Source organism: Nylanderia fulva, unplaced genomic scaffold, assembly GCF_048542155.1.
Source record: "Nylanderia fulva isolate GAGA-0341 unplaced genomic scaffold, ASM4854215v1 Scaffold3, whole genome shotgun sequence".
NCBI lineage: Eukaryota > Metazoa > Arthropoda > Insecta > Hymenoptera > Formicidae > Nylanderia > Nylanderia fulva.
In genome coordinates, this window is record NW_028190368.1 from 4,179,327 (window position 1) to 4,206,753 (window position 27,427).

Below are 27,427 nucleotides of genomic sequence, written 5' to 3' on the forward strand. Positions count from 1 at the left end.
ATTTTTAAAAGTCAAATTTTTTTCTATTTGTAATGCTATTACGTGATTTCTTTATTTCATAATATTTCGTACATTTTACATGTCTGTGTTTTTATATATCTCTATGATTTTATATTTTTTTACATTTGTACATTTTGCACTCAAAAAAATGAACACTTGATTGAAAAAGAAAAATAATTTTATTATACATTCCAGATTAAATCTGTCATTTTTGACAGTTTGTAACGTGATTTCTTTTAGTAACTTAATAATTTTGACATTTGACGAGAGATGGATATTCTGTAGAAACACATTATATTATTGTGCTAGTTTTACATACAATATTTTTCTTTATTACAATCGACAAAATATCTATCGAAAAAATCTATCAACTTTTTATTTTATTTAAATACCAATATGTAAAAAAAAATGACAAATGAAAATGCTGAATATTTAAAAGTTTTTACATTCTGCTTTATTTTACATTGCGCGCGATCGAACGATCTATACACAATCCGGTTTAACTATGACAGAATTGTGAACGGGTTGTGGGGTATATAAAGGTGATGGAATATGAACCACGGGTTTGGCGTAAGACAATTGCGGCGCTTGTATCTGCACTATTTTCGGTGCTGCATACGGTACGGGAGTGTGGACCAAAGGCTTCTCATAGGTGATTTGAGCGACAGGCGCATCATACTTTTTGAGAAAGACTTTCGGCATCGCATCGTGATACATGGGTGCATAAGGGTACAAGGGTTTCTGATAGATTGGCGCATATGACAGTATAGGCTTCTGGATGGGCGTCACGGGCTTGATGTACTGTATCGGTTGATGTACCGTGTGATAATTTAACGCAGGTGTCACCGGCTTCACATATGTGATAGCCGGTTTAATAGAGGTATAAGCAGGCGGCTGTTGAATGTACTGCAAATGAGCTAATGGTTGAGCTATCCCCAATTCCTTCTTCAGATAAGTCGGCTGAACCAAAGGTTTAACGTAAACGGACGGCGGCGAATAAGCAGGAATGTGCGAATAAATTGGATCGCAAGGTTGATGAATAGAACCTCTCTTTGCCTTTAGCATCGAAGTGTCCAATGTTCTGTCCATCAGCGGCCCATCCGGCATATTCATCTGCATCCCAGTTTCCGAACGCACCGTTGACAGCCATATTAGGCACGGTATCTAGGAATTAGAATAGGTTGATTAATTATTACGCCAGATCGATGACGGAAAAAAATTCACTAATTGTAAAAGATAGAAACTATATTATGAAATTAAATAGGAAATTTATTTAAACTGTATTTAATGCATCTAAAATTTTAAAAAATGTGTAAATTTATATATTCGAGAAATATATAAAATGTCATTATTTTAGTCTAGTAAAATATATATTAAATATAATAATTGTAGAATGTCTAAAATATTTATTTATAATTTTTACTGAAAACATAATTTAAAAAATTCTAAAAATAAGTTAATGATAAAAATACTACATGAAAATTTATATGCTCCACTTTTTAAAGAATAAATTGATTAAAATCGATTTAAGATGTTTACTATACGTTATCCTCTATTAAAATATAAACACACTAATACATGCAGATCAGATAATATATGCAATATATATGCAAATATATGCAGTTTTTTTGAACGCATGCTAAATTAATATTACACCAATCTGTGTGTAACAATCAATATGTTAAAGAAATTATGGAATATAAAATGTTATCTTATAAAATAATAATGCTAATAACAAAAAGAAGATGTTTATGATTCTAAAACATTCTATCAATGATTATTTTTAATAAACAGAAAAAAGATATATTTGTTTATATAAATTTGACATACATATATAACAAAATTGGCATATCTTAAATAGTTTTTAGAAAAAATATATTGCAATATTTATTTTTATTAAAATAAATTCTAAAATAAATGAATCTTTAGCAATCGCAAAATGACTATAATGCAATCAAATCGATATGCTTACCAATAATCTGAGCATGATTTTCTTTCCGTCAAATTGTACCAGGACCAATAGATGAGAAGTTCTGGACCAAACTAGAGTCGCGTCACTTGCAGTCCTCGGTTTTATAAACTTTTGCTCCACTTAGAGAGGGCAAATTTCTTGCCGAGCCCAAGTCGAATGTGATTCCCTTAAGCGGCGTAAAAAGCGGTCACCAGGTTTACGTGATGCAATCGCACGTATCTCGGTATTTCCTGAATAAATTCTGCGACGGCGTAAGAGAATGCCCCCGTCGGGCACAACGACACATTGCATCGTTGACATTATTCGTTGTCGTTTGTCGCGCTGCAGACATGTTAGTTTGCTACCGACAATCTGGACACCATATCGCGACATACAGCCCGAGGTGTCGCCTATGGGAATAGTGACGTATATAATTTATGATAATTGTGTGAATGCATTCTCTCTTTTGGTTCTGACGAAAAAACCAAAGACGTTGAAGTTATTTATTGCATACAAGTCTATGCATAACAGCTAGGGGCGTTAAAATAGTAAATTAAAAGTTATTAAGAAAATTACTATACATACAAGGAAGCGTTAAGAAAATATATTTTTATAAATCATATATGCATATTTATTATCACGTATGTATATTTATTAAACCAAAATAATTTATTTTTATTGTTTAAAATTTCATGATACATATATGCATTTATTATATATGCATAGTATCTTAATTATTTTTTATATAATATGTAATTTCTCGAAACAAACATTTCGTTTATTAAAAGAATTGTTTAAAAAAACTTTTTTTAATATAATTTAATTTAAAATTTGGTAGTTTTCTTATGAAATTCATGCATGTAAAGATTGATTATTGAACAAACTAAATATTTAAATTTAATTTTCTAGAATTCTCTATTTAGATTTCAATTATTCTTAACATTCCGCTGATCTAAATTAGCCACTTTATTTTTCAAAGAATAATAGCCATTAATGATTTGTATATGTGACAACAACAATTTATTTAAACGAATATTATAATAACAACAAATTATATATAATATTACATATGTATATAACAACAAACTATATACAATACATCACAACATCATTATGCTTACAATCTATTGTTGCATATGTAATGCTTTGTCATTAATTTTGGTATAAAAATATTTTAAAAAATCATCCAGATTTGCGAATCAATGCTTCCAATTATGTCTCATGCTCTTATGGTGGAAAACATGTTTGTAGACCGGCACATGAACTGGATATGGTTTAGGTATTGGTACTGGAAAATGCTTTTCCACAGTCACCGGATATGGTTTCTCGACGACGTATGGTACCTGTAACATAACAAATTTATTAATATTTAAAATGTTTAATGCTACGTTAATCTATCTATATTATATAGCAAATTTAGAATAAAAAATTTCGAGATATATTTTTTTAAACAATTTTTGGTCTATCAATATTGATTAATAAAAATGTTGCTATTATATTATTATTAAATTCATAATTGTTCTTTATATTCAAAAATATTGGTAGTCTTTTAGAATTAAACAATCAAAGTTACAAATAATTAAATTGTTAAAATTTACATTTGTTTAATAGAAGAAAGTGTGATCAATGGATCAGTATTACAAATATTTTAAAAAATATAAACTACATTTATTATATTTATTTGATGTAAATTTAAATTCAAAAAATATAATTTAACTTTAAGCATATAATATTTCTATACGAATTCACGTTACTTGTTGGAAGATGATAGAGCTTTCTATAATAAAATATAATAGAAAATAATTAAAAAATAAATTTTTTGCAGATTTTAATATGTAAAAATAAAAATTTTTATAATAAAAAAACCTTTTTCTCCACGACGTACGGCTCTGGCTTTTCAATAGGTATTTCGACGTGTTTGACAACTTCCACGGGAACTGGATGTGGAACTGCGACTGGGACTTGATAGGGCTGAGGTATTGGAACCTTAATTTGTTGAGGCACCGGGACAGGGACTGGATGCGGAATTGGTATCGCATATTTCTTGTAGATCGGTATCTCCACTGGTTTCGACGTTTCGTGATAAGTGGTACCACTATCATAATTCTCCTCATAAGAGGCCCATACAGTGGCCACCATGATAACAAAGATCTATAAATAAATTATTCAAATTATTGTTTCTCAAATATCATCGAGATAGGGCTAGCTTTAACCGCTTTCTAAACACGATTCCGAACTCTTCTTCTGACAGTAGTTTCAGGAGAAAACTCGGTCAAATACTTCACGCAGATCACTCGCTCTTTCTATTCGTTTGAACAAGCCATATTCGGAATGGTGTCACGCAAAGCGCAGCAATTTCGTAATAAATAACTAATTGCAGCCTTGTCTTGTTTGCAGGCTTAATTGCTTTTCGTGAGAAAAATAAGATCTGCTTCTATTTTTTTTTTTTACACGAAAAGGTAATAATTGACAAATTGTAAATTTAATATAGATTTTAATAGAAAATCATATTATAATACGTGTATTAAATTTAAAGAAATAATTTTTTATAGTTTAAGAAACAGATTATATATCGTGTTTGTGAGAGAAAAAGAAGTATCAATAACAGAATCATAGATTTAATTACGTGTATTTGTATAAAATACAAACCGAATAAATTAATATAAAATAATTATATAATTTAATATATTATCCAACTACAGTGTTCTAATAAAATTAAATAATTTAATTTTATGTTAATAACAGATGTGAGAATGCTTCTATAACCTAATTCTATAATTTAATTCATGCAATAATTATATTAAAGACATGTTGTGTGCGAACAATGTAATATCAAATTTTTCCAAAAGTACTCACAAATAGCCTCATGATCTGCGAACTTGCGTGATGAAAACACTATCGTAATAATTGATTCTGCAATATCTGCCCGTGAAACGCACAACAGATTCTATGATGCTTTCAAAGTCACGGCCAACTCTTTATATACCGGTACTACTTTCTCCCTTCTCCTCATTACATTAAACTCTAGCAGTTCGCTACATCAGGTGCACGCTTGCACGTACAAATGCCGTTTGTCTGCACGACGGCACTTAGAGTGGTGTGGTTATCTTGATCTTCCTAACGTTCATCAACTTTGGAATGCGCAAGGTAAATTATCCGAACTCCACATTAGATAGATGAATTATGATATACGATTATTAAGAAACCGGATGAATAATAAGCTGTTTGTCCGCGTATTAATTATCCTCGTTATGCTCATGCCAATCATATACAGCAGAGTAACGTGTTATAATAATAATTCATATTGAAGAATATAAATGGACAAGATATAATAAAATGAAAATGTAAAAATGGATAATTAAATATGAAAATAATTTTTTTGTATCTTATTATCTAGAATTACTAAATCGTAATATAGAATTTATAATGTTCCGATAATAAAATTAATGCTGATAAAAAATATTACTACAAAATTTTTTCATTTTACAATTAATAGCTATTAAAACTTTTTATAGGCCGGAAATCATAAATTGAATAGAGTTAATGACCTTAGCATTCGAGATGTAGCAGAAGTCATTATTGCAGACTTCAGCAGACTTTATATAAACTTCTATAGAAGTCTATATAAAACTAACTGAGAAGTAATAATAGAAGATAAAATGCATAGTGCAATAATAATCTGTACGCTTTGTCACTTTTATTACCATTTATACAGCTCTCAGCGGGATATTCTTTTTGTAATAAGTCAAGTGATAAGACATTTCTTAGATCTGAGACGAGAGAGACAGTCTTTCTCCAATGTATTTAATGCATGCAATAATTTCTCAGAAATGTCAGTTTTTCACGAGCATGTATTGCGTGTAAATTAGCGAGAGGTAAAGATAAGTGATCACATAGCATAAATGTAATGTTATGGCTTAGTTTACTTGTTCAACAATCTGTGAATAAATGTACGATATTGCAGTTCACCGAAACGCCAATGTTTATGCAATATTATACAAATATATACTTTATCTCTAATGGATGGCCAAGTGCTTTTCGATATGCATCATGTTATTTACATTTTACAAGACTTGCGTCATAAATACGGTAAAATAAATTCGATAGATTAATTAATTACAACAAAGCAAATCTATTATTCTTATGTATTCTATTTGTATAAAATGTTAATATTTATTTCTCTAATATATATTAGAAGAGTGCGGTAAATACAAAATTATATAACGTAGACAATCGAAAAATTTATATTACGCACACATAAAGATGCTAATTTAATAAAGTTAATAAAGTTATATATATTTAAAAGCTATATATAAAAATATAGAAAAGAAGTAATAATATATGTTATAGATTCTTGAAATTTATACTCCCTATTAATAATATAGCAGCGTAAAATTTTCTGAAGCATTTAAACCTATTGCTTTCACGCTATAAATATCTATAGTAAAAGCTATTTTGCGTACATGAAAAATCGGACGTTCAATAATATTTGCGTTAGCAATATTACAAATCACTGGCACAAACGTACAACGCACAAAAAGTATGTCGTAAGCGCTTGCAACTCTCGGACGAACTCTCGTTTTAACGTAGCTGCATTTAGATCAATATCTTCGGAACGATTTATGAAAGGCACTCTCATCTCTCCAGCGGGTGTGGTCGCGCGACAGCAAGAGGGAGTGGACGCGATGAGAAGAGACTTGGAATCGTGCTCGATGTTATCTGTATCGCGATGAGTAGAACAGTGAAAGTGCATCCAAGTAAAAGTGGTTTCTCACACGTCGATGTAAGAACGCGCGCGCCTCATTATGGCGTATCAAGACCGCGATCACGATCTCCCTCTTCTTAGGGTTACAGCCAAGTTCGTTTTAGTCGATCGTAATTAAGTCGTTAACGACGAGGAAACGAAACAGTAGATTACATACTTTTCGTACGGTCTCTTGTAGAAAGGATTTATTCCAAGCCGGATATAAGAGAATGGAGTTAATTATTGTTATTATTATTATCATTATCCGCAATCACACATATATGACAATAAGGACCATTGCTATATATTAGTTGGATTTTATAAAATTTTTTTATTTTTGTATAATTAATTAGATAATAAAGAATAATTTGTCTTATATCCAGCGACTCGATTTTTGATAATCTAATAATATTTAAATACTATAATTTATTATATTTTTAATATTTTATTTTTGCATCAGATTTCTTATTTTCTTATCATGCATTAAATAATGAAATGTAGGATAACATAATATAATTATATTTATTACATAATAATGCTGGAAAGATTATAAATTACTTTTCCTTTATTAATATATTATTCATCAAAAATGGAAATTTAACCTTATTTAAAAAGAAAATTACTTTTTATGTTGTATAAATACATGGTTTTCATACATGGGAAGTGAGGATTAATTTATGTAATTTATTCGTTGCATTTAGTTTATGCTTAGTAGCGAATAACAAAACATTTATATAATTAAAGTTGTTTATTAACAATTATTTATATAAAAACATATATATATTTTACAAATCAATGAAAACTTAACAATATAAAAATATGTAACAAAACTATCTATGGTGACTTGCCAGAGTCAATCCGAAAATCAATAAATTATCTATCACATATTCGTAAATATTTTATGTCTACATATTTCAGTAAGCAATAAATCTTAAGGAAAGATTTATAATTACTGAATGAATCTTGCAAATATATAAATTCTAGTACTGCGACAAACAATTTTTTAATAAATGATTATCTCTATTAAAATTAAAAGGCTTTGTGCTCCTTTGGCGCAAGCAATTTAAATTTAATATTTAATATCCATAAAAAAAGTTTAATGCTTTTTACCCTTGTGTGATGATGTAGAATGAAACACGTGTTTGTAAATCGGGACATGAACGGGATATGGTTTTGCCACTGGTACAGGAAATTTTTTCTCCACATAAACAGGATATGGCTTTTCCACAATATAAGGAACCTATAAAAAAATATTTGCAAATATTTTAATACATATATTTCTGTTGTAAGATAATAAAATTTATTTGTTTTATATAAAAAAACGTCTATATTATGTGTCCTTATATATTTGCTCTATTTCTGAACTAATCGTAGATTACATAAGCGTAAAGACATTAGATCGAGATATTATATACTTACATGCTTCACAACAACAACAGGCTCGGGTTTTTCAATGGGTATTTCGACATGCTTGACTACTTCGACTGGATACGGATGTGGAATTTCGATTGGTACTTGATAAGGCTGAGGAATTGGTATTTTAATTTCTTTTGGCACTTCATAAGGCACTGGATGTGGAATAGGTATGGCTGAAACAAAATAAAAATTTTTTGAACGGTGATATTTACTATAATATATAAATAGAGGAAATATGTATAATTTTTTCTTTCTATAAAAAATTATATTTTATAAAAATTATACAAAACGTTACACAAAAGTAGAATCTAAAAAGCTTGATATATGTATATAAATTTTAATTGATATTCTGCAAAAATAAGCTTACCATATTTTTTAATAATTGGTACTTCTACATGTTGTGTTTTTTCTTCATATGAAGATCCACCTTGGTCCTCATCATAATGGCTAGCCAATACCAGGCTGCTGAACGAGATCAGACTTAACAAAAGAATCTGCAATTTAAATTTTCTTAATACATTTTGTTACATTAATATTTTTATATTTTAAATATACATTAACAAAGTAATGTTACAGTTTCAAAATACCGTAAAATTATTATGTTAAAAAAATTTTAATAAAAATTTATAAAAATTGTAATTTATTTTTTATTATATTATTATTGGAAAATATATATATAAATATAATTTTCTATTTTTATCCCAACCATATTTACTTTATTAATTACATTAACAGTTAACACTATTTAACACAGAAAACACGTATTTATTAATGAATAATTGAATCTTACAATTTTACTCATATTGCTCGTGTAAAATGAATGATGGTGCAAGCACGAGGAAACAAGCTTAAGTGACCATATACGACTAAATATCGACCTTATATACTAACTTCGATTCCTCCTTTCACTAAAATCCTGCGAGAGTTTCAATCCTTTCCAGGATACATCACGTTGCAATTCGTATCGCATAACGATATTCAATATTTTGGCACAGCAATGTCGATATGATAAAGTAAAATGCTAGGATTATTTTACTTACACATGAGATTACATTTTTTTATTAATGTATAATTTTTTACACTAAAGTACGGAAGTCTCGAGTATGTATATTATACATATATAAAACGTTCAGAGAAAGCGTAGATAGTAATTCATGACTTAGATGTTTCATTTTTATCAAAGAACTATCTTTTGTGCAAAATAAAAGCACGTATCCAATGTTCGCAGTTATTTTCATTTACAACCTTTTTTTGTAATATAAATAAAATTTTATTGCAAATATGCGATATTAAGATCTAAATTAAATTAGATTATATCTACGATAACATAAAATTCAGTTTTAAAAAGAATGTTTATTTTTTACTCACGTATTTTTCTTGTACGTAAAATCGTTTTTTGCGAAAAGATTTATAACTTGTAATATTTTACAATCGTAAAATTTTAAATGCTTTTTTAAGATTTATGAAATGTTTCTCGAGAAAAGTTTCGAAAGTATAACAATTTAAAATTAACATTGCGCGAGACTTAAATTGTAAAATTTGCGACTTTATCAAATTATCTTACATGACATAAGATTTGTATTTCAGCATATATATGGTATTTTAATTTTATTATTCTATATCGTAATAATAAGAACATTGTTTTAAATAAAATTACCAATACAGTAAATCTGTATTTTCTATATTGGATTACATTTGATTCCATTGTTTAAGAACATAGTATATAATTATATTTCTTCTTTTCTAATTTCTATCTATATATTTTTAAATCTATATAAATCAACAGAAATTTTTGTTGTTACATTGATAAATATGTAAGAAAGGACCCAATGGATGCACAAAAATTCAATCTTATATAAATTCAAACCATTTCAGTCGTCTAGCAGCAAGATAGTTTCTTCTGTATGTAGCTTTTAGACCGAATAGGAAGTGAACGCGAAGTACAGTTTTGCTTGGAAAGAGAAACGTTAAAACACGATACATTTTTCGATATATCAGAATGAAAGTACGAAATACAACTCCCCGTGAAAGGGTTCCGGGCGGAACACTAATCGAAAGACATCCGCCTGTGAAAGGCAACGTAAAACCATGTTAAAAATCGATTAGTATCTGACGATATTCAAAAATAAACAAAAATGTATATATACGAGTATCTGTATAATATTGTAAACTGAACTTACTATATATTTGCTATATTAACAACGCGCGGAAGAACTAAATAATTATATTCTATTTGTTTTAAATCTCACGTTTTTCGAACTTCCTATTTTTTTAACTTCCCTATTCAATTAATTGTTAGCATAGCAGGTCGTCTACGGAAGGAAATGTATGCGTTCCTAATGCGTGGAGAAACTCCGAGACGACTCTGAAAGATCATCTCAATTAACGTCAGTGGTAGAGCGTCGTCGCTAATTTCTTCTCGTGAAGAATTCAACAAACCTACGATCGTCATTGTCGCAGAGACTCACGATCTGTCACTCACAGGACTTAGCGTCCGTCTTCCGATGCGATCTGAACTGTTTTCGGTGTATGCTAATAGCGTAAACGAGAGCTCTGATCTACAACCTCGACATTGGAGAAAGTAATGAATCAGAAAAATGGAATCGTGTTCCTTGACATTGACAGAATTCTACCATTTAAACTAATCGATTTGCCTTTGAGATCTTTCTTTACTGTTTCACGTAATAAAACTGCAAAACACTTTAATTTTTTTATATTTAATTTATTATTATAATATATTAGTTTAGAAAATTTGCTAAAAAAATACAAATAAAAAATAATAAAATATATAATACACAAATTAGAGTAATAAATATTATCCAAAATGTTCTAGAATATATAATTCGAGTTTATTTTAGGTCTATAAGTGCTGTTCTAGGGATATAAATTTATTGTATATGTATTTGAAAAATTAATTCATTTAAATGCATGGAAGCTAAGAAAAGTGTTATTTATTTATGGAAAATTTAATATTGTAAAATTATTGAAAAAATAATAGATTATTAGTGAAAAGAAGAAGCTTTGCTTTGTGCAAGTATTTCAGTAGAGAAAATTGGAATACAATTCAAACATATAAAATGGTTCCGAACAGAATAAAGATTCCACCGAATAGAGAAGTAATGCGTCAGAAAATTTCTTATAATGATTGCTTATGATGATAAAAGACCGTTATGAGTTCATAATTCTTCTCCGACGTGGAAGCGTCGAAATAACGAGCGTAAGTCAACGAATCCGCCGGTAATGTGGAAAAAGGAAGCTAGAGAAAGAAGTCTGCGCCGAGAAAAAAAGCTCGCGGCGAAAGTAAAGTTTAAAGTCGATTTACTCCCGACAATCACCGCGGTCGCGCCGGTATAGTGATTGTGTATTAAGTATTAAAGAGCCTTCCTATGATTCGAACCACCCCAGGTTATACTTGCTTTTACATATACGATGCACAGACAAATTTGCCTGTTCGATCAGCTTTCTCATGATTGAGAGTCGATTTCCTTCTCTGCGCTTTAGCAAACGTATATTATGGTATAACGTGTTTATAGTGTTAGAATAATGCAAGTCAAAGACTGTGTTTACTCAACAATCAGAGAAGTTGAAACGGAACGAAATAAATCGAAATCATCGTTTATATTCCGTTTCTGCGTTTGATATTTTGACACGTCATTAAAACATGAAGATTAGGGCGATTTAATGGGCGACATTATAGCTTAATTCGAGATGCGGAAATGAAAGACTGAGATACGCGACCGCAATTATTTCGAGCACATATACACACATTTCCGACCGCAATATAATATTTTTTACGTGAAATTGTTGCAATTGCGAAAAAGAGAGGGACTCTTCCTCCTTTTACGACGGTCAAAACTACTACGACCGGAGAAACAGCAGTAGTCTATTTCCGATTTCCCTTTCGCTATCATTTTTTGCCGTTGCCATATATTTAAGCTCCCTCTTTCTCTTTTTCTATCGTCCTTTTGTGTTCTTCAAACAGAGCAGGAAGACATTGTTGTTGCATAATTTTTTTTTTTCAATTTAAAAGCCTTTATTTATTCTGATTTCACGCTCGCCGACTCTCTTTGCTTTGTACCGGGGTGTCATAATTAAAATGTATTGTTCACTGGTTCAACAGCCTTTTCACTTCCAGCAATGTCAAGGCAAAAGAAAATAGAATTCTCGCGCTCTTCACTTTTGTCATATTCATCTCTTTCGCGCAAAATTCTCTGTTAGTTCTATTTGGCTTTTGTAATAAAACCATTGTTACATAATAATGTTTATTGTGTAAATATAAATAAAATGACTGTGCGAGAAATAGATAAAAGAAAAAAAACGTGTTTTTTTATTGCTAATAATTTTATTTATATCAAAAAGATGAAATGCGAAATATAATATACGAATATATGTTCTCATAAAATTTTATTTAAGCACTTAAGCTTAATAAACATTATTAAGCACAGGAAAATATTTTACAGATTATTAAAATCTGTATTAGTAAATCATAATTCTTAATATATAAATATATTTGTCTCACACACCAGTTTAATAACTGAATTTTTCTATTAAATGAAATAACAACTACTGTGAATAGTGCGAATCTATTGATTATGGAGATTTAATACGCATTCTCTAACACAAAGATTATTTGAACGATCAAAGTTTATTGCTTGTTATATTGTAATTAAATTGTAATCGCCACGAAACATTTATTAGCGAGCAGCAAATTATTTTTAAAAAATATAATTTTTATAACATTACGATATTTCTTTTTTATCTTTTTCATATTTAAAAAATTTATATCATACGCGGTAACTGGAACATCATATTCGAAAAATAAACGTAATATTCAAATTGTTAATATCGTATTTTAAATTTGTTATAAAAATGTTTAATAGCGGAATCAAATTATTAATGCAAATTATAATTTAAATTATAGTAACACAATTTTATCATTTATTGATCTCGGTTTTTACGAAAAACTAAAATGTTAAAAAATGGAAATTGTAACTATATAATATTAAGTATAAAATAGTTATTTACAGCTTCATGTAAATTTATTGTCACAAGCTATAATATGGTAAGCATTTTAATAAACTTACATATAAATGTTTCTACATTGATTAATAATAATTGGCTAATTTAAATCTTATGATAAGAAATATTTAATAGAATAATTTGAAATTAGTTTTGGCGCAAGAGAAATTAAACTCAGATATACAATATTTTATAAAAATTAAATAATAACTATTTCTTAGATAAGAAATAAAAGAACGTCTCTTATGTTGTTAGTGCAAAAAACATTTTAATATACATAAATAGCTTTAACGTAATATGTTATAATAAAATAAAATCTTTTCTTTTCACATTGTGCATTTATGCGTTTTTCGAAAAAAGTAAATATAAAAAAGTAATAATAATAATAAGAATCAGCTTCTGTAATGCGGAGAAATTAATGGTCTTTGTGTATAATGGTCTTGTAGATCGGAATCTTGATCGGAAATGGTTTTTCGATCGGTACGGGCACATGTTTTACCACATGAAACGGCACCGGTTTTTCGATGGGAACCGGAATTATTTTCTCGACAGGCGTTGGTATTTTTTTCTCGACTGTCTTAATTATTTGTTTTTCCACCTAGAAAGACAGAATGCCTACAATGAGAAGAGAAAATGACAATTGATTAGCCAACTATCGCGCAATCACCTGATATGGTACGGGCTTTGGTATCACCACAGGAACGGGATAAGGCTGCGGAACTGTCTCTATATCCGGATATGGAATCCTAATAGGGACCTTTTTGATTGTCGGTATCCCTATTTTCATGCAATAAACATAAATAATCGGAATATGTCCAATAATTAATTAATGCAATTCAAATCTCTTTTAATTTATAAAAAATTCAATTCTTTGATAATTAAAAATTTTTCAATTACTTTTTATTTTTATAAATTAATAAACTTCTAATATCTTTTTATTAAAAGGCAATTTTCTTTAATATAACGTTAATGTAACAGTAACGTTAATAAAGTCAATTTATAATATATTACCAATGTGCTTAACAACAGGAATTACATTAGCTCCATGGAAACTGTTAATGTTCGAGTGCCAATCACTGATTTCGTTTAAAAGTGGCGAGTAATCTCCCAAAAAATTTAAAGAATGGCTTTCTAAAAAATTGAGAATCATTTTTCAGCATTTATACATATATCGAGATATTTAAGTGAGATATTCAATAAGTCTTATTGTCATATACTATAATAGCTAAAAGTTTTATATTTAGCTATATTATCAATTTTATATAAAAATACACATACATATGTGTATATATAGATCTCAGAGAGTGTGCAATTAATCAAACCAATAAAAACCTGTTTCTCCCAGATTAAAAGTTCCCAAGTCAGTTATAGAGATTTCGCCCAGTGTAAGTCCACCTCCGCCATCATCTCCAAAGCCCCAATTGGAACCATATGAACAAGCAACAATTCCCAACAGCACAATCTTAAACATCAAATAATAAATAACCACTATTATAAGAAATACAAAACATATATTATATTATTACGGATTTCTAGATTAAAAAGAAATTAATTGTATAAATCGCACAAAGAAAACACGTTTTTCAATTCATTTAAATCCAAATATAATTTTAAAGCTAACTGTTAAATTCACACACACGAGCTTATTCATATTGTACTACTTAACCGAGACGAGTTTTTGCATACAATTTTTTCCATCGCTTAAGATATTTATGTCTCTATCATCTATGAATAGGTAAATCTACTTGAGACAGATTCGTTTCCTCGTCACTTTATATACCACCTAAACAGAGCAATAAGCAACCCCACTATTCTTTGGTATCCCATACCTTCACCGTACAAAATGCCATGGATAGCTTGATTATAAAGCTAATCAGTCGTAGTAATAATTGCAAACGTTACGTAACGTTTAATATACAATTGATAATTACACGTATACACTTTCAAATACTTAATTTTTTTATTGACATTCTATGGTAGATCTTATCTTATATGTTGTTAATCATTACTGATATTAAATCACTAACTTGTTAATAAATCAACTATATATAATGTTTTGCAAAAATTCGAAAATGTGAATTAAAAAATCTGACAAATAAAAATATCTTTTCTACGTAACAACATGAGTGTTATCTGTTTTATTTAAATTAATGATAAATTATATAATTAATCATTTCCCCATAAAATGTATTTAAACTTAATCAAAATTTTTTTATAATTAAAAAATTATTATTTTTACCCTACTATAATTGCACAATTACATACAATAATATTATGATACATTAATAAAAATCCTACTATTATATGGCATTATAATAATAAAATTAATAATATTAAAGACAAAACATTGTCATTTTTTATAATACTTTTATATTTATTTAAGTAATGTTTTTTTATTTTTGCACTCTATAAATATTGCATAATTATTTGTTAGCCTCTAATATATAGACCATACATAGTGCAATAATCATTGAATTCATCTTGTTATATCTATGCACATCAATGTCGATGTCATAGATGATTCATTACATGCGATTATAATGATTTCGTAAATAAACATCGCAGGCAAATCAATCTATCTAATGTTCACTTTCCATAAGAAAATTCTCAGTGCTTTTATCGAAAATTATAATAAAAGCCTATTATATAGTTTCTTTCACTCTACGATGCGCCTATAACATGCAAACTAGCTACTAATACTTTGACTAATTATTACATTTAACACAGTTAATATTTTTTATTAAAATATAAAAAATGTAACATAATGATAATATTAATATAACATATATAATAATATTTAATAAGTTGGCAAAAAATAAACATGTTTAATTTTGAAAATATACTTAGGTAATAGATAAATATAATAATTCAATATTAAAGAGAAATATAATGAGTGATATGATTCTTATATTTTAAACATAACAATGAAATTAAACAAATAATATATTTAAAAAAACAATTATTAATTAGAACTATGACATATTTGTGTCATCTATGTATGTACACATAAGTTACAGTTAACCGCATAAAACTCATTTTTAAAACCCATTTTTGTTGTTCATTATTATTAAAAATAATGAGAATAGTCATCTTTAATTACATTTAATTACAAAATTTGTAATAAAGTATATTATATTTATTATATTCATTATATTTATATTATTATTTAAATAATATATGTATATATATATATATTATATTATATTTTATATTATATTTATATTATTATATAATATTTATTATATTTATTATATTTATTAAATTATACTCTAGAGCATTTTATGTACGAAACAATATATTGGCAATAAATGTGTACTGAATAAAAACGACACAAAAATAATTTTATAAACATTTTATTCAAAAACAACAGAACATAACAATTTTTAAAAATACTAGTTTAACAATACACTAGTTACGCCGACGCGACGTTCACACAATGCTTGCTTAAATTTATATATAAGAAATAAATCGCAGTCGATAAATATTCGATCAATGGAACGAAACATGAATTGTTTTTCGTAAGTTTTCTCTTATTAACAGCGGCATCATTTTGTAAAAAAGTTAAAAATAAATATACGTGTCAATATAGTACTTCATTTCAATCTGATTCAATTGGTTTTGAAGAAATGATATTTTCTCGACTACGAGAAAATAACATTTTATCACGTAAATTTGAATGAATCAGTATAATAATGCGATTAGAGTAATCTTAAGCAATCTTAATATTTAAAATATTTAAACATTTATAATTATTTTTCAAGGATTTCAGATGACGTATATATTTTGTAGACAAAAGCAAGTTTGTCCGATAAAAATATTATTATATAGACTAATTATTTTTTTCGTTCCTTTTTTCATCACAATATTTTTAAAATAAATATTTTAACACATCTAGAATTTAATCTACAAAAAATTATTGGAAAGCTATGGATTGTTAAAGATTACTTCTAAATTATGTGTAATATATTGTGCTTCTTTTTCCCTTAGACACATATTAATGCTTTTTCGCGTGATGATAAATGGTTTTGTAGACAGGAATTTTGATGGGATATGGCTTCACTACTGGAACAGGGATATGTTTCTCGATCGTAATAGGAACCGGCTTCTCGACAGGTACTGGTATATGCTTCTCAACAGGATAAGGGACCTTCTTCTCTACTGGAATTGCCACCGTCTTCACTACCTGTATAGGAATATGTTTCGGTACGGGAATATGGACGGGATAAGGTTGCGGAACACCAACTGCTACCGGATGCGGCACAGCTATCGGTACTGATTTTGGAACCGGGACACCTAAAAGAAATTTATTCAAAGTTATAAAAGAGTGTTTTTTTTTTATAAATGATAAAGCAAGCAAAAAATAATATTTAACATTTTTTTATCTTTTAAAATTCATGCAGAGAAAAATTTAAAAAAAGACACAATATATTTATATAGCTTTTTCTATAACATCAATTGCATCTTTTGCAATGTCACTCACTAGCAATACCAAAAATTATAATAAAAATTATGGGCTCAAAAATCTTGTTCCATATTACATATATCAATAAACAGACATGATTTTTCTTTTATAGCATTGTAACTTTTGCAATTTTAAATACAATGTGCAATCTAGAAACAAAGATAGGAATACTTTACCGATGTGTTTGTAAACCGGTACAGCTACGGGTTTTGTCACTTCTACATGTTCGGAAATGGGAACACTGTGAACGTAATTGTGCCCGCTGTCTAGTGAGATTCCTTGGCTGCCATCATCACTGCCATGACCAGCATCATATCCACCACCACCGGAAGAGAAATCTTGATGACCACTGTCAAGATCGCTGGATGACTCTAGATGCGCACTGGAACTAGCACCGTAACCACCACCGCCTTGACCGCCTCCATAATCACTACCCCCGTAGCTACTTCCATAGCTACTACTCCCGTAGCTGCTACTTCCGTAACCACCATCATAACCGCCGCCGGAAGTACCAGAGATCTCCTGATCGGATCGATCAATTGTGTGCTGGATGCTGAATAATTGCATCACATATTGTCTACCGTCTTGGTCCACGATCACCGGCATGGCCGCAGCCAAAGACATCAGAGAAAGAAACACCTGTATTCCATACGAAGCATTCAAAGATAAGAAATACATATTAATTTATAAGAAGTATGATAAACTTGCAAAAATAATTTGTCATTTTAGAATATAAATTTAAAGAAACTTTTCTGGTATCTCTTACATTCTTTGATTAATTTTACCTTCTACAATTTCTATTTGTATTAATATTTTAATATATAAAATATTATTTGTTACAAAAAAATTATTAAAATCTGAAATTAAGAAGTAATTAAATAAGATCAATGCAAATTGAATAAAAGTGTTGAATAAAAATATCCACGTAAATTTATGATCCAATTTTAATCCGACATTAATCTTATCACATTTTTTAACTGTCACTACAATCTATGCCATACTTACGATTTTATTCATGTTTGGGCACGTGTATTTCGACTACTGCTGATAGTGGAAGTCTCTTGTGCGACTGATACATGTTCGACTATTCCTCGTCTTAATATACCATGGGGCCTTTCACTGTGATTTTGTCTCACTTCGAACTACGGTGAATTACGCCCGCCAGGTGCAATTGTCTACTTGATGGGCGAATGAAAATAATTGACCATGTCCTTGCGGCCTTAACATTGACAATGAATTAGACATTTTTTATTCCGTCACGCAGTGAGTGCCGGAACAGATTTTCACATTCGTTGCCTTTACTGCAATACTATTGCATTAACACATTTCATATATGAATTGTTTTTTCACGTCATTTTTCGCAAGATTGCTACCCTCTATTTAATTATTTTAAATTTATTATTTTTATTATAATTATTTTTACTGTATTATTAATACACTTTTGAGAAGATACATGTTTTGCAATTGCCAAAAGAAATATTTATACAGTTTATTTGTAAGAGATGGAGAGAAAGAGAGAAATATATTAATACTTTTATAAAACTATGTAACTAACTATTTGACGAACAATATTTATTATTTCGATTAAATATTTATTGTACACATATAGTGTTAAAACTGTGATATATATGTGAGAATGTTTTAATAAAATTTTTATCTTCTAACAAAACAATCATTTGTGCATATTTAATTTAAAGAACATATTGTATATTGCAATAAAAAAATATTTATACTTAATATAATAAAAATTATATGTACATATCTGCGTTTCATATTTATTTTTAATTTTGTAAATTTTATTATTTTTTTTTATTAATAACCGTTAAGTGACAAATAGCGATTTTATCGCAAAACACGATAGACCTATTTTAACATGTAAATATTTTAACATGCATGTATATAATTTTTAATCGTGAGAAGAGAGCATAACGAATGTGTGGATGATACGTCCAGATGCACAAGGTGCACTAATTTTTTATTATTATGATAATTAACAAGATAAGATAGACCTAAACATACTGATGATCTAATGCATGCGATTTTCTCTGGGACTTCAAGAGATTTCATCACTTAATTTTCTTTTCACACAAAAATACATATAAATATTTATAATGAGAATTATTTTCATATTTTCAAATTTGACATAATTGAAATATAATTTATATTATCATATTGCCATAAGTAAATGTATGATGTCTATAAATTTGTAATCAAAACTGAATATATTAAAATATATATATATATATATATATATATATATATATAATACAAAATATAAAATAAATGCTTTCACATATTTTATTTTAGTCGAGCTCAAAAGAATAATAAATTTGCTGGTTTACGGAACTGTAACCACTTCCACAAAGAATCAAAACTGCATTACAGTTTATTTAATAATATAAATCATGTAAATTATTTAAAAACATAATGATAAAACATATTAAAAACATATTATAAAAATTTTATAAAAATCTTTGGCCAATTGTGCTGACGCTTTAGTTAATCGCCAATTTAAACAGTCTTTATTATAATCTCATATGATAATACGTCTGCGGAAATTACGCGGAAATGAAAGGAAGTGAACGTCCACATAATGCGCGTAACGTACATTATACATCACAGTGCAATTATATACAAATCTACTATATACAGACCCAATAACTTTCTATGCGCCTTTCAAATTAAGTATAAAACAGTAAAAAATTGGCAAAAATAACAAAAAATTATTGAAACATTTTGTAGATTATATATACGTTAAGAAACAATGTATGTAAAAATAAGTCAAAAATAAAAAATATAATTTTTTTGTATAAAACATTCTGAGAAAATTTATTTTTTCGATTTTCATAAATAATGTGAATTAATATATGTATATTAGAAAATGTTAATGTAAAATAAAAATTAAAAATAAAAGGCATAATTTAGCATTTAATTATTTATATTCATGAAACGTTATATTGTTTTTTAAATAGAGCCTTTTTTATAAGTAAACAAAATCATATTAAGAAGAATAACAGAATATATTTGATGCATATATGGATTCTGAAAATACATAAATGCTCTTATACACTTTTATAACATAATCTTTTAATAATATAATCGATTACTCTATGATAAAAAATGCAATAGTTTTACGTATAAGAGAAAAAATGCACGCAAAACAGAAACGAGAAAAATTTAATATAAAATTTGAAGTAATTATAAAACTCTTTTTACATTTTTTAATTAATTTATATTAATAATTTGTATTTTACTAATATTACAATAATACATATTTAATTTAACAAATGGATGATCATATATAAATAATACCTAGTGGATGTAATATACGACAAAATTTTTTTATTAAATAAGATGATTATTTATTAATAATTAAACAACGTATATCAACAACTATAACAAAATTAGCGCTATAAAAACGCGTAAACGATAAAATAAACTTCATTCTCTAATATTCAACAACGTCTTATCACCAATAACGACAAATCTCTTATTTGGCACAATTTATGTCAAGAGAAGTAATCATGGTGAGCTCTTGATACAACATCACATTAAGCGTCGTCTTCAATAACTATTCACGAACGTCTTCAACAATCATTCGTGTCTCTCTAAAATCTTATCTAATCATTATAGTATTTTTCTTAGTATCTTCGACTGCGACCGCGAGTGCGGCGGTATTTTTTTTTCGTTCTCCGATGGAAAATATGTTTATAAACTGGTATATGAATCGGGTATGGCTTCTCTATTGGAAAAGGTATGTGCTTTTCTACAGTTATTGGCATCAGCTTTTCTATGGGCACTGGTACGATTTTCTCGATCGGATACGGCACTTTCTTCTCGACTGGAATCGCGATGGTCTTCACAACTGGTACGGCGACGGCCTGGGCAACAGGAACTTGAACAGGATAGGGCTGAGCAACAGTTACTGCTACAGGATGTGGCACAGGAATTGGCACGGGCTGTGCTACTGGAACTCCTATATTTTTGGAAAAAAAAATTATTATTTACCGCATATTTTTTCTCTGGTCTCTAAAGTTGTTAGGAAAAAATCAATGTTATTAAAAAAGGAATAATAATTCCTTTTATTACATTTTGTTACATTTACAATAGACATTAATGGGGATGAAAGTTGTATCTTTGTAGAAAATTAATTTCTATCATTTCTGAAAGAATAAATGACAAAAGGTGCTACACAAGAAAAGTAGTGACATAATATCATATAATGTTTTTCATTGTACAATATAAGTGACAAAGCGTGACTCAATTGTGATACGAAGTTATATTTAATTTTTGTAATAATGCATAATATTATCTAATATTCTTTCTTTCTTTATCTCTCTTTCCTTTTGTATCCATATTGTGTATATATGTATTGTATAAAATTAAATTTAAAAAAAATTGCGCAATCTTTAAAAAAAAGTATATTGCGTGCATTGCAAATTTGAGAAAATAGAAAGTGCATTGTAAAATTTAAAATTTATAACAAAGTTTCATAATGTATTTTAGCATTCGAACGGAATTTTTCTTTTGCGTGTAGATAAAGTAAGGATTTTCACGTAAATACTACTTTCATAGATAATTCAAAATGCATGATTAAGTATCTGATATAACACATTTCCTTCTTTCTTTTTTAATGAGATTTATTTATTGCATAAATTGCCGATTATTGATCAATGTACCGATGTATTATTTTTAACAATTTATTAGCTTTAATAAAATTATACTATTTGCATCTAATTGTTTATACAAAATACATTAAACTGTCATATAGATTTATACTATTGATTATGATTAATTATGTATCAAATAGCATTATTAACGACATAAAAAATATTAATCTGTATTATTATTATAATATTTAACAATTATTTGTGCTATTATTACAAAAAGAGATTTATAAATATAAATTCATCAATTTTTAAAATTTTAAAGAATTTATTATTTGATGAAATATTTTATTATTTATTTTTCACTGCATATATAATTTGTAAAATCTTACCAATATTTTTTACAATTGGCACTACCACCGGCTTCGTAATTTCCACGTGCTCACTAATCGCTACAGGTTGAGTGAATGAAGTCTGAACATTTCCAATATTTAATTTCTGATCTAAATCTTCTTGAAAACCGCTATTGCTTCCATAAGAGGAAACCGGAATATTGCTTGCATAGGAAGCATCATCCTGACGAACTTGTGCGTTATCAATAGAGCCATAATTCGTAGGTCCATAACTAAACACTCTATTAAAATATAATAATTAAGCAACATAATGAGACAAGTGTAATTGTAGAAAATTATAATTGCAAATACTACAATTTTTTTATTACGCGCTTACTTACCCATGCCATCCAGATTCATTCTCTGTGTAACTAGCAAACGTTGTTTTTGTTAATAAACATATAATGACTACCTATATGGAGAAAGAATAATTAAATTAATATTTTTTAATTTAATCAATTTCTATTTTCAATACATCAATTTTCTACAGATTATTAAAATCAAAGGTCATAAAAAAATTAATTAAAAAAATTTTTGTTTATTAATAAGAAGAGTTTATTATATAAAAGATTATTATTATATAAAAAATTATTATTATATACAAGAATAAAAGAATTATTTTTTTACAAACACAGTTATATTCATTTTTCTATAAAAGATAGTAATCGGAATACATAAATAATGAGATTCCAAAAATAAATTTTAAGTATACAAGATTTATTCAATAATTTCTTCATTAATATCATTTAACATACCATATATGTATTATAAATATTAAAAATTAATAATAAATATTTTGAGAGATACAGATGATATAAACATAAGACTTCTCTTTCTTACCACGTTTTGTCAAGATTTTCAAATAACTTAGTTCTATGATAAATGCGAGGACGAGAAAAATAAAAAAACATATTTATCCGCGAGTAAACATTTCGAAACATCTGTCAAAGTATTCTTTTCTTCTTTCGAGGAAAGTGCTGCCGGTGACACGTCGGACTTGAATCATCACTTGCCGCATCGAGATATCCGATATCTATAAAGTGCTACCGTTGTATCCGACGAAAGTATGGAAATATCGACAATCACTTTCCATCGCCTATTGTTCGCCGTAAAGCCGGAACTCGCGCGCGAGTCGCCATGAATCTCCGCTTCCGGCCGGGCGGACTATATTCGTCTCTTTCTACTTACTGAGGGCAGACGGCGCATTTTTCAAAATACGTCGCGATGAGATAGGAGCGTGAACGTGACAACGAATGGAATACTGCGGATTGATTCTGATGGACCGTCCGTTTTTATACGTGACGCTTTCTCCCTCTCTCCATACTCATCTCGAGATATGAGTCCACGAGAGATACATCTCGTGGAAACTGGACTCGTGTGCCCGCGCCTATATCCGATTAGCAAATCAGAAACGCTGCTTGAGCTTACTAGATCGAAACTTGACATTAAATCCAGTCATCCGAAGTAAGAACATAACATGTTTTTGTGATAGGATCGCGCGGACTACATATTACAACGGATGCTGCGAGGCATTATATACCAGCGATCCTCAATCAAACATCTGTCATATTTTGACATTATAACTAAAAGAGAGGATCAATAAATATATTATTATTGTAATTAATTATAACGCATAATTGAATATTAAATTATAATTGAATATTAAATTTTAATGTTTGAATATAATTATTGATCATTTCTGAAGCAGAAAAGCAGATACCTATATATACGATAATACATAGTTTAGAATATTATGAATACCGAAAAGTAATGAATATTAAATTATAGACGATATTACATTTTATAAAAATAATAATATATATTTAAATAAAATCAAAATATATCTTTTCACAGAAATAAATAATCAATATAGTGATAGCATAAGTATACATATTGTATATTTCATGTATGTGTAAAAATTCAACGATGATTAAACTTACAAATTAATCTCGGCTAAAATTTGAATTAATAAAAAGAAATGTAAATTGGTTAAAAATATAGATAGAACCCGCAAATTATTATCTATCAAATGCATAAGTATTTCAATAATTGACATTGTTTACGCAGATTGAATAAAGCGTGATTCGACAATGCTTGTTGATTTTTTCTGTACATTATTTATTTTGATTATTATAAATCTGACAGGTAAAGACAATAAAATATAATAATTTGTTATCACATCATCAAATCTGACAGAAAAATGCAGCATAAATAACGGTTGGTGAGCACGATGATTGTGTGTCTAAATAAATGTCATTTTATACATGTATGTTTGCAAACGTGTGAAAGTAATTTTCTTTTCGTTGAGCGTTTTGATTCCTTCTTTTGCATGTAACCACGTGCGGTAAAATAAAAATTATGAGCGCACTGACTTTCTGCAATAAAGTGCAGCTCCTGCACACTGATACGCACTTACGCGTCTTATTCCACAATAGTTTTTTTTTGTATATAAGCAAAAGAGAAATTATTTCTCTTCATAGAAGTGAAATATATTCTGCCAATTATGAAGATTGATGTTGCTTTTAATATGTCAGTGCGATATATAATTGTGCAAAACTTTCATTTATAACTGTAAAATGTTGTTATTAATCTAACTACATAATAACTAACAATAAGTAATGTTGTATTTATATGTACGCATATATTATTATTATGTTGCATATATTAAAATTAAATTACATGAAATTTATCAAATTATTTTATAAATTGTGTAATAATATATATATAATGTTATACATACAGGGTGTTTCTAATATAAACTTATGTCGGAGATTTTAAAGGCATATTCTAGGGATCAAAATAAGAAAAAAGTTCCTATAAACATGCCTAAAATGAAAATTAGCACTCCACATATTTCTCTCTCAAAGTCAAATCAAATTGTCAAACTCACATTAAAAGGAAGTATTCTATTAATTATTACGCTGTGCAAACTTTTTGTGAAAAAGTCTCCGAGAGCTATAATACATTTTTCGATTTTTTCTCCCAACTTTAGGGGGTTATAAATCGGAGAGAAAGCATATTGGACTCATGTTTATCGGATCTTTTTTTCTTATTTTGACCTAAAATACGCCCTTAAAATCTCCGATATAGGTTTAGAAACATCCTGCGCATACGACTTTTACAGTTTACAACTTTGGAATGTAAAAAATAAATTTGATTTTTTTCATAAAAAATCTAGAAAAGCCAGAATACCTTTGCACATAAAAAATTGATGGCGTTATTATATGTATATAAATTCCAGAAATACGAACAAAATTACATATTTGATATATGCAGCATATCACGGTGGCGTCTTGTCATTCACTTAAAGATATTAATAATCGTATCGCCTGGCTTTTATGCAAATATATGCTATTAAAAATCAGGCTAAATTCCAGTGAGAGTAGTTCGCGCACGCAATAGCAAAGGAAAGCAAATAAAACTGGGTGAAGGAGAAGCTAACAAAAAGACTGCGTAACAGCGAAAAAAAGTGCAACAGATGAAAGTATTATCCGGTCTAGTGTGAAAGGTATATAGATCTCGATCATTATAACGGCATAATCTTTTCTAACTTCAATAGTGACGATGCCTAACAGATAACTGATTGCGTTTAATCGAGTCGCACTCTTTGTGTTCATTGAATGATGCTTAAAGGTCGTGGGTCATCCAACATTTTCTCCAATTTTAATGATTTGAGTGTTTTCTCAAAGTACGCAAGCAACGCTTTTCACATCACTTAATCTACCACGCAATTTTACAAATAATTATATATCAGTCAAAACGGTCGTATATTTATTTTAGTTTTAATTTTATTTTAGTTATACAGTTTACGCTTCAAAAATAAAAAATTAAAAAATTTACATTTCTCTGATATAAATATCGCCTCTTACGCTCGGGATAATTTAGATTCTAGATCATAATGTAAACATACAGAATTTTCATATCAGTTAAATATATTAATACAAAATAGAAAGTTCTCTATATATAGATATTATATACATATTGCACATAAAACACACACATATACACATATACATATATAATATGACCTACATATTATTATTAATTATTAGAAATTAATTCGTAATTAATTTGCTTGCTATCAATCATAATATTGATTTATTTAAATATTTTAATTTTTTAAAAACACTATTTATAATATTTTTATTACAGTAATCTTTATTCAATGCTCCAATTGACAGTAAAAGTAACACGTGCTAGTGAATTTAGTTGTAAAAATAAAATTATACGATTTTTGCTAAATGATACGAGATCTTCAATAATACGTAATGTCGAAATAATCAATCAGCATCATGATAAAAAGGCAATAAATTTTGAACACAACTTTTGAGTAATTACTATACATTTTTTTTATAATAGTGAATTTCTTAAAAAGCATTGATATATAATTAGAAATTTAAACAAACATAAACAATTTATGACTATTCTAATTAAAATTATATGAAATAAATTTGTCATACAAAATGAAGATTATGTATAAAGAGATATAAATTAATAAAAAAATAAGAACGTAAATATTTGAGAATCGCCAGACAGAATTTAAAAAAGGTAAAAATCTTCTCTCGACCGTACTGGCAAATATTATTTATTCAATCACAACGTTTCGACCTTTCTTTGAGTTCTTATCAAGTGATTTGTAAAATTAAAAATAAAATTATAATTCTAAGATGTCAAGAACGAACATAGTGTCGGTTTGACAACACGTCAAGACACTCTTAGACGAGTTATTGGAGACTCAAAGAAGGGTCGAAACGTTGTGATTGAATAAATAATATTTGCCAGTACGGTCGAGAGAAGATTTTTACCTTTAATAAAAAAATATTTTTATTGGCACTA

At 28.1% G+C, this 27,427-nt stretch overlaps 6 protein-coding genes across 6 annotated transcripts; all 6 read right to left on the minus strand.

The window, feature by feature from the left end:
- Positions 1 to 395: 395 nt before the first annotated feature.
- Positions 396 to 2,229, minus strand: LOC114931911 (uncharacterized). The gene is made up of 2 exons (XM_029304096.2): positions 1,973 to 2,229; positions 396 to 1,164 (listed from the first exon to the last, which is right to left on the minus strand). The coding sequence occupies exons 1-2, from the start codon at positions 1,985 to 1,987 to the stop codon at positions 484 to 486; spliced, it is 696 nt and encodes a 231-aa protein (XP_029159929.2). The 5' UTR covers positions 1,988 to 2,229; the 3' UTR covers positions 396 to 483.
- An 831-nt stretch (positions 2,230 to 3,060) lies between these two features.
- LOC114932386 (uncharacterized) lies at positions 3,061 to 4,887 on the minus strand. Its single transcript, XM_029304585.1, has 3 exons — positions 4,808 to 4,887; positions 3,818 to 4,102; positions 3,061 to 3,294 (listed from the first exon to the last, which is right to left on the minus strand). Exons 1-3 carry the CDS (start codon positions 4,817 to 4,819, stop codon positions 3,151 to 3,153), a joined length of 441 nt encoding a protein of 146 aa, XP_029160418.1. The 5' UTR covers positions 4,820 to 4,887; the 3' UTR covers positions 3,061 to 3,150.
- A 2,647-nt stretch (positions 4,888 to 7,534) lies between these two features.
- Positions 7,535 to 8,949, minus strand: LOC114928943 (uncharacterized). The gene is made up of 4 exons (XM_029300309.2): positions 8,902 to 8,949; positions 8,479 to 8,605; positions 8,115 to 8,284; positions 7,535 to 7,935 (listed from the first exon to the last, which is right to left on the minus strand). Exons 1-4 carry the CDS (start codon positions 8,911 to 8,913, stop codon positions 7,792 to 7,794), a joined length of 453 nt encoding a protein of 150 aa, XP_029156142.1. The 5' UTR covers positions 8,914 to 8,949; the 3' UTR covers positions 7,535 to 7,791.
- Positions 8,950 to 13,545: 4,596 nt separating this feature from the next.
- Positions 13,546 to 14,828, minus strand: LOC114930635 (uncharacterized). Its single transcript, XM_029302516.1, has 5 exons — positions 14,817 to 14,828; positions 14,463 to 14,592; positions 14,142 to 14,261; positions 13,798 to 13,907; positions 13,546 to 13,728 (listed from the first exon to the last, which is right to left on the minus strand). The coding sequence occupies exons 1-5, from the start codon at positions 14,826 to 14,828 to the stop codon at positions 13,546 to 13,548; spliced, it is 555 nt and encodes a 184-aa protein (XP_029158349.1).
- Positions 14,829 to 16,467: 1,639 nt separating this feature from the next.
- LOC146722569 (uncharacterized) lies at positions 16,468 to 18,656 on the minus strand. The gene is made up of 3 exons (XM_085484299.1): positions 18,598 to 18,656; positions 17,769 to 18,231; positions 16,468 to 17,423 (listed from the first exon to the last, which is right to left on the minus strand). The coding sequence occupies exons 1-3, from the start codon at positions 18,607 to 18,609 to the stop codon at positions 17,125 to 17,127; spliced, it is 774 nt and encodes a 257-aa protein (XP_085340425.1). The 5' UTR covers positions 18,610 to 18,656; the 3' UTR covers positions 16,468 to 17,124.
- Positions 18,657 to 20,897: 2,241 nt separating this feature from the next.
- Positions 20,898 to 23,843, minus strand: LOC114930717 (uncharacterized). Its single transcript, XM_029302595.2, has 4 exons — positions 23,780 to 23,843; positions 22,933 to 23,003; positions 22,592 to 22,833; positions 20,898 to 21,568 (listed from the first exon to the last, which is right to left on the minus strand). The coding sequence occupies exons 1-4, from the start codon at positions 23,795 to 23,797 to the stop codon at positions 21,234 to 21,236; spliced, it is 666 nt and encodes a 221-aa protein (XP_029158428.2). The 5' UTR covers positions 23,798 to 23,843; the 3' UTR covers positions 20,898 to 21,233.
- Between the last annotated feature and the right edge of the window lie 3,584 nt (positions 23,844 to 27,427).